We start from the raw sequence: 8,193 nt of genomic DNA, 5'->3' as shown, positions 1-8,193 counted from the left end.
TGGTTTAAAACACCCCGGCTCGGTTATCGTCAAGGTTAACTCTTACCAATATAAAACGTTGGTACAACGTTGATTACTGACGTTGTATTGATGTTAGTATTTAAACGTTGGACCAACGTTGGCATTTGGTTGATAACCAGCCAACCAAAATCCGACCATAACCTGACGTTGTATTGACGACGCATGTTTGCTGGTTGTATTAGAAGAGACGAACTATGCAAATTGATACTTGATTTGCTGTTTACTAGTCTGATAATGGATACTTAATTTAAATACCTACAATGATACATACCGGTACATGAACATATATATTCATGATGAATACAGTTACGAATACCATATTGATATATTAACACAATTGGAATTTTAAAGTAATATGTGTTGGTTCCCTAGTTCACCAAATCGATTAAATTATAGGAAGTCAAATACATAGATGTTATTATCTCGACAGCAGCCTACAATCAATCTATCTCTTTTTGAATCAACACATACAGAATACGGCTTTTTTATATCAGAAATTATTATCCTGTTGTGGCGGTAGTTTTTTGAAGACACTTGATGAATGTTATTGGACACTGAGCCACAAATATAGACATTTCCTTCGCTATCATTTGCGAGTCCTCTTGCATTAACCAAACGATTTGATCTATTACATTTATAAAACCATTTTCTGTCACCAATCTCCTTTTGACACTCATCAATGCCGTAGCATGAAACGCGATTATCCTCTGCTAGTACAACCGAACCGTTCTCTAACGTTAAGATCCTTTTAGCCCAATCTATAAAATAATGGTCGTCCGCTTCATCCTCCGAAGCTCTGGGGTCGTCTGGGCCATACTCTAATCCGGCGTCAATTTTGCTTCCGTTTCTTATTTCAATTTCTACATCATCATGATTGTTAGAATCAAAACGTCCCGACATTGCCAAGAACAAAATCATCACTCTTTCTTCAAAACGGGATATGCTTACAGGCCAAAACTTTGTTGGATAACCACCCGTCTGGCACAATTGTCCCAAGCCATTAAAAGAAAACTTAAAGATCTTTTTTTCATCAACGCAACAGACATAAATGTCATCCTCAACAACGCACAAATCTATTGGATGTCCAGAAAGTGTGCACTCGTCAAGAACTACAAATTCTGGGGACAATAGTTTAATCTTTCTGTTCCGTCTGTCTGCAAGAAACATCTTCCCGTCGGGCATGATTTTAATAGCTGTTACGGAACATTTAAAATCGTCATTTAGGGATTTTATTTCAAATTTTGAAGAAGTTTTTGAAACAGACCTTTCCATAAAAGGTCTCACACTTCGTTTGCTTGCAACTTGAGACGGCATTGAATGATGTGTTAAAGGTCGAGTTGCTTGCAGAACGTCTGATGCAGATGCGCATGCGATTGTAAATGTCTGTACCTCTTTATTGCATTTTGAAATTGATGTCTCATACTGAGTACCAACGTCTCGCACTGTGCAGTTGTCACTCTGTTCATCTAATATATCGCATTCAAGAACATCCCTAAATCCATCGCTTGCGTGTTCAATGACGAGTTTATTTTGCACACCACTTGCAAAGCTTACATTACAGAGACGATCCAACTTATGAATTTCATTAAGAATGTCAATTGAGAAATATTTGTGGTCACTTATTTCCAATGCACACAATTTTGTTAGGATTTCTTTTACATTTGCATCAATGTTCCGCGAAGCTAAAATGCATTCCTCAGCACTGCCATATTTCGTGGCTGTTTCCATTAATTGTTGCATTCTTCTAATTTCCTGACTCATATAATTAGCATCATTTGATCTTGCTTTAGTCAAGCTGATTTCTGTATTTCCAATTTCTGTGATCTCATCTACCACTTTGTTAGTGAGTGTAACAATGTGCTCTATTAGCTGTTGTGCAATATCTTGAGCTTCTGAAATCGCTCTTTTCTGGTCTTCTTGCATGTGCGTCATGTATGTTTCTTGATTTAAGGTTAATTGTTCAATGTGCAATTCTAGCTTCATTAATTTTTCTTTCACTAGGCCGCCTTTTTCTTCATTAATTAATGCACTCACTTTTTCCAATTTACACAAGCGATGTTTATCTGTCACGCAGATTGCACATACATCTATGAAGTGTTCAGCACACATGTACGTTATGTCGTATTCAGGGTGAAATTCACATTTCACAAGAGCTCGCAGTGCACGAAAAGGCTCAAAATTGTCAGGCATTTCTTCCCCTTGCAATACGTTATGCGAGCGTGTAACTTTATTCCTTTTGTGGTTCGCGAGGCAGCTTTTGCACAGAAAATCGGTGCAATTAATACAAAATCCGATGGCGCATTCTTCAATGTTATCGAATAAACACAAATCGCAATATTTAGTTTCATTTGCACATGTTTCTTCTGTGTTAATTGAAACTAAAGATTGTTCCTCAGCTATACAAATACCATCAGGGTTCTCAACTTGTTGAGGATCTGCAGGTTTACTTGTGTTGGGACAGTCCATGCAAGATGCTTCTCCGCTTTGCTCCATTTGTTTCGACTTGATATTAGTTACTTCAAGCTTAAATGGATCTCTGCTTCTTGCTACAAATTGTTCAATCCGCCGAAACTAAAAAGACAACGAATAAGAGGTAAAAAAACACATAGTTATCAAATTCGGACGAACAGTCGGACGAATAGATGGGCAAATCGCTATTTGACTCACGGCATGGGCGAACAAGTAGTAAAACAGCGCCCCATCAAGTAATACATTTACAATTAAAAAAGCCCTTATAAGAACTTACCGTGTTTTGTTTATGGTCACACTTTGTAAATGATTTGTTTTGCGGGAACATTTTTTTTGTGACATCGTTCGATTTTTTTTCCATAGACAGCGTTTAATTATTCAAGTGAAAACATAAATACATATGTAACAGACATAGTTAAGACAATGCCATTTAAAACACGCTAGCTTAAAATGAAAACAATATATTGGTTTTAAAGGGATCTTTTCACGGTTTGGTTAATTGACAAAATTGAAAAAATGTGTTTCAGATTCGCAAATTTTCGTTTTAGTTATGATATTTGTGAGGAAACAGTATTACTGAACATTTACCATGGTCCAATATAGCCATTATATGTATCTTTTGACGATTTGAAAACCTTAAATATAAAGCGTGGCGACGCGAAACGATTGAATAATTTGGAGAGTTCTGTTGTTGTCGTTTAAATTTACGAAACTACGAAGATTGCTTATATAAGGTATATCATAATTATACTGTGTATACCCGGCGGAATAGCCGAGTGGGCTAATGCGTTTTTACTTCAGACTAACTCTAGGACTCCGAGGGTCACTGGTTCGAGCCCTGGTACCGGCTCCTTTTTTTCCTTTTTTAAATTTTATTCTTGATTTTTTACTGGAGCTTTTAAGATCCAATGTTTACATTTATCAATTTAAAGCATTTAATGACAAACTTCAAAATATGCCAAAATCTGTGAAAAGGCCACTTTAAATAATTTTATAAATTTATGTCAATAGATTATTTGTTCATATATTGGATATTATAGTCTTAATTAAATGCAATTGTTATTTGTATTTGAATGCGTTTAATCGCAAAATATGGTTGAGAGTTTCGTAAAAAACTGAATTTAAATATGTTGGTCTAAAGTTATTTTTGTAAAGAACCTGATAAACTAATAACGTATATAATGGAGGATCTTTAATAAAATTTGCTTAAATAATTTCTTAGTTATTGAGGTAACTCTCTACGAACTCTAAACCTTTGATAGCAAGATATTACAGTTTATGAAGCACTGTTTAAAACCGAAACAGTTATATCAAATGAAGTACATGGTGCGTCACTCAGAAAGTAAAAACTAATCGGTAATTATAGGCCCCAATGTTTAAGTGGATATGGTTTCGCCTTTCCATCGACAAAATATGGTTTCAATCCAAAATCAGAGCCTTCTTATGATTGTTCCAAAGAACAAATTATTTTTTTCTTTACAGGATACGAACTTCAGAGTGTCTCTGTTAAAATAAAAAGGTTTAAACTTAATTGGTAATGACGTAATCATTTTCAGTCCTATCCCGCGCTTTGCATCAAATGAGGTGATTATTTAAAAACGCTAAAAAGTTGAATGTTACTTGATCATCATATTAAAAGGAAAGATGGTGTGATATTGGTCCAAATGATCGTATCTGCACAATCTCTGAGCTTATCGCGTCTATGACATGATGTGATACTTTCACTTTCGAGCAGCTATAAATAGCATCGTAAATGCGGATGAAGTAGGCGGTCTCGGTTCTGACGTGCACATTATCAATAACTTGCGGATATGTTTGAACCAATTCAAATACTAGTATGTAATTTATTTTCGAAATTTATTTCAATACGTGTCTGCTATCTTTTTGAAACAATATATTTAGTATTTAAGAAGTGTTAAATGTCATTTTTGTCTCTTCATGTCTAGTGCATTTGCGATTTTACACTGAATCACTTACGTTCAACACTTTTTCCGTTTCATAAAATCAATTACAGATTCTTCGCGTACTCATTGCTCTCAACATGGTATTGGCGCATCGTAAATGTCGGTGTGTGGTTGAATACCGATTAGCCCATTTATGCCTAGCGTTTAGCAAAAAGGCCTTGGCAAACAGCGTAGACCCAGATGAGACGCCGCATGATGTGTGAAGAAAACAGCGTCATGCACTTCCAACGAACATTGCAACCATAGATAAAGTGGTACCAAGCTATGCTTTCATGAATACGCACTAAGAAGAACGTGATTAAATGTATTCAGCTAATGAAGATGATATAATGTTATGTACAATAAACTTGGTTTAGGCTACCTTTATTTCATGATTTTGCAGAAACTTAGCTTATTCTGACATATGATGTTTTGGTCTGCAATTGTTAGTGGATGCAGCCGCCTCTCCGTGCCACAGCGTGGCTTTGTGGAATATGCTATCAAATTAAGCTGAACATTAAGTTACACAACCAAGCTATGTATTTTGCCCTTTACAAAAGTTACTGCTGTAATGTCGCTCTCACCATGCCATGATGGGGTCATTTTATTGATAAATGAATTAACATTTATTCTATTATTAAGCTATTGTACTGCCATAAGGCTATTTGTATTAACATTTAAATGTATTTGTAAGTGTTATACATTGTTAATAGCTCTGGCCCAGTTTCAAGTATAGAGCTCCATAAAGACGGATTAAATCCCAGATGCTTTGCATTTACCATTTCAAGACGGAGTCAAATGTTTTATTAATGTGTGTTTGTTTTTATTACATTTATGTGGTAGTCTATTTAATGTATTGAGATTTCAATTTTTAAAAAGGTTATCTGCCATAATTTAAGTACCACGTGCTATTGTAAGGTTTCTCTGCCGCTGGTGCAGATGAAGTTTAAATTTCTATATACATGAGTTTCATATCATATCCTACCTTAAACCATTAAAACATAAGTGCGTCAAAACGATTACAACTGTTTAAAAATCTGTAAACTATCAATATGTATTTTAACTAAAACTAAAGGTATTTTCTATTGTCTCCTACCCATTGTCTTTTAAAATTTTCATATAATCTTACTTTGTTTTCTTTAAGAATCATATAAAACGCCATATTCATGACAAAATCATAATAACTCACTACGATTGCGTTAACGTAGAGACGTATTATGCAGACCAGATCTACCTGGCTCAAATTTGATACATGCACATCTATGCTTACATTTATTGCAAAGATTTAATCACGTAAGATCCTTTACTTCCTCAAAAAGACTTTCCATGCGATTTAAACCAAGGATACGCGTTGCTAGCTCTCTTTTTAAACTTAAAAAAATCCTTAAATCGACACATTATCATCTACACATTTGAATGTTCAGTATCGCGTTAAATATATCAGATAATTTCAACAGCAATTAAACTATCAGGACCCACAGATCTACCGTAAATCACAACCTTGACCCATGGTAAATGTAGATCTCACACGATTTCATTGTGCATTGCGAGTACTTTGTAAATCACAAATGTAAATTATAGCAATCTTGTGTTAAATGATTTGTTGCGTTTAGTTAAAGATCTTGAGATAAATGTTCTATTAAATTTACAGATTCTCGGACCATACGGCCCAGATTATCAGACTATACGGCCCAGATTTGCGGACCATACGGCCCAGATTTGCAAAGCATACGGGCCATGTCTTAATTAATATTTCTTTCGTGTTCCTTAAATATTGTATGAATAAATTTAAGAAAATATTAAAATTGTAGTATTTCATGTTCATTCAAGCATGTTTTATATTATTTCATCGTGTAAGGATTATCGGACCATACGGCCCAGATTTGCGGACTATACGGCCCAGATTTGCGGACCATACGGCCCAGATTTGCAAAGCATACGGACCATATCTTAATTAATATTTCTTTAGTGTTCCTTTAAATATTGTATGAATAAATTTAAGAACATATTAAAATTATAGTATTTCATTTTCATTCAAGCATTTTTTATATTATTTCATCGTGTAAGGACACAAATATGGATACCCTAGTAAATTCCTGTATTGTTTGTTAATATAATATCGACATCCAAAATAAACAACAAATACTAATATATGGACAAGAAATAAAAAAACAATTTCAGGCACATATATATAGAACACTTCTAAACAAATACATATATATGTACAACAAAAAACAACATTTATAGCAATTTTGTGAAATGTGAGCAAACAAATGTACAAGAACAAAGTTGTATAACATACATACAATCAAACAAATATATTTTATATACAATCAAACAAACAGCTATATACATTTTCACTCAATCGTTCACACTAGCAAACAAACAAACACACGTACACATTTACACAGGTCCATACAGTCTACAGCACTCATTCAGAAGCTCACTCGTACTAATTTCTTTTTTCCCGTACCGGTCCCAAGCCGCGCACAAACGCCCTTGTGTGGCACGTGTTTGCCGACTCTGATGCCGCTGCAATTTCTTTTCCTTGATGAGTTTGCACTGCATAGGTACTTCATTCGCTTCATAAGCCGTTGTTGTATACAATTATAACGATTATCACACTTTACCTTTAATTGGTACTTACAGACGTGTTAATCCATTAGGGTCTATTATCAATTACTGTAATAGATAAGATCAATCAGTAGGTGTCATAAATAGGGCGTATCCAATATACAAACGTACGAGTCACTTATTCGAGTGTCATACCCCTATTGCAATTATAATATATTTCATCACGCGGCATGTATTAAATTTATAGTTGTTATAAATTTTTATTACCGTTTTCACCACGCGGCATATATTAAATTTAATAATTATGTTATAAATTTTTATTACCGTTTTCACCACGCGGCATGTTTTAAATTTAACAAGTATTAATTTACAACTTTATTAAAATATATTCTGTCGATTAAAGTGAATGTTTGCGTGATGTGTACTGCTTACATAAATAGTTGATGACAACATTAAAATGAATTTAAAATCTGAGAGAAATAATAACTATTTCATTTCCCGTGTTATTTATTTTCAAAAGCGAAACACATACTAGCATGTATTTATTTTTAACACATTCATAGTACAATGGTAGCACAGTATTGTTGTGTATTTGTGTTTTAGAATAATGTACATGACCTAAAGAAACATGTGGGCCGTATGGTCCGCAAATCTGGGCCGTATAGTCCGATAATCTGGGCCGTATAGTCTACTTATCTGGGCCGTATAGTCTGGGCCGTATGGTCCATGGTCCGTATATTCCGTATACCAAATTTACATACAGTAGGCCATTCGATTAACATTTAAGAAGACTACAGTCGCGTTAAAATGATAAATTTACATGGATTTAGAGTTTATCTTCCCTAAACTACTGCCGAATTAAAATTAAAGCATGTAATCAACACGATACAAATTTGAGATTTACAAATGTATGCTACTCTTACCTTTGTTCAAGTGTACACAAAAGCTTTCACAACAGTTGTCTGTTTCCGGCCACGTAAACTCTTATAGCGGATAAATTAGAGTCCGTACGAATTTTACACTCCTAACGACTTTTGTTGAAACTATCGATAAAACTAGCTGTGCAGAAATACTCGGTTTCAAGATATACGTTGTTCGCCTGCAAAATTGTTGCAAGGTAGACGCTCACAATCTGCCATTCATGTGAAAAGAGATTAATCGATACCAATTGCAGTAAGCACGTCAG

The 8,193-nt window shown here is 34.6% G+C and overlaps 1 protein-coding gene across 1 annotated transcript; it reads right to left on the bottom strand.

The window, feature by feature from the left end:
• Window positions 1-228: 228 nt before the first annotated feature.
• LOC127835028 (uncharacterized) lies at window positions 229-7,989 on the bottom strand. Its single transcript, XM_052361216.1, has 2 exons — window positions 7,931-7,989; window positions 229-2,592 (listed from the first exon to the last, which is right to left on the bottom strand). The coding sequence occupies exon 2, from the start codon at window positions 2,512-2,514 to the stop codon at window positions 412-414; it is 2,103 nt and encodes a 700-aa protein (XP_052217176.1). The 5' UTR covers window positions 2,515-2,592; window positions 7,931-7,989; the 3' UTR covers window positions 229-411.
• Between the last annotated feature and the right edge of the window lie 204 nt (window positions 7,990-8,193).

This window comes from Dreissena polymorpha, chromosome 6 (genome assembly GCF_020536995.1).
Source record: "Dreissena polymorpha isolate Duluth1 chromosome 6, UMN_Dpol_1.0, whole genome shotgun sequence".
Classification (NCBI taxonomy): domain Eukaryota; kingdom Metazoa; phylum Mollusca; class Bivalvia; order Myida; family Dreissenidae; genus Dreissena; species Dreissena polymorpha.
This window is presented reverse-complemented; position numbering and strand designations above follow the sequence as displayed.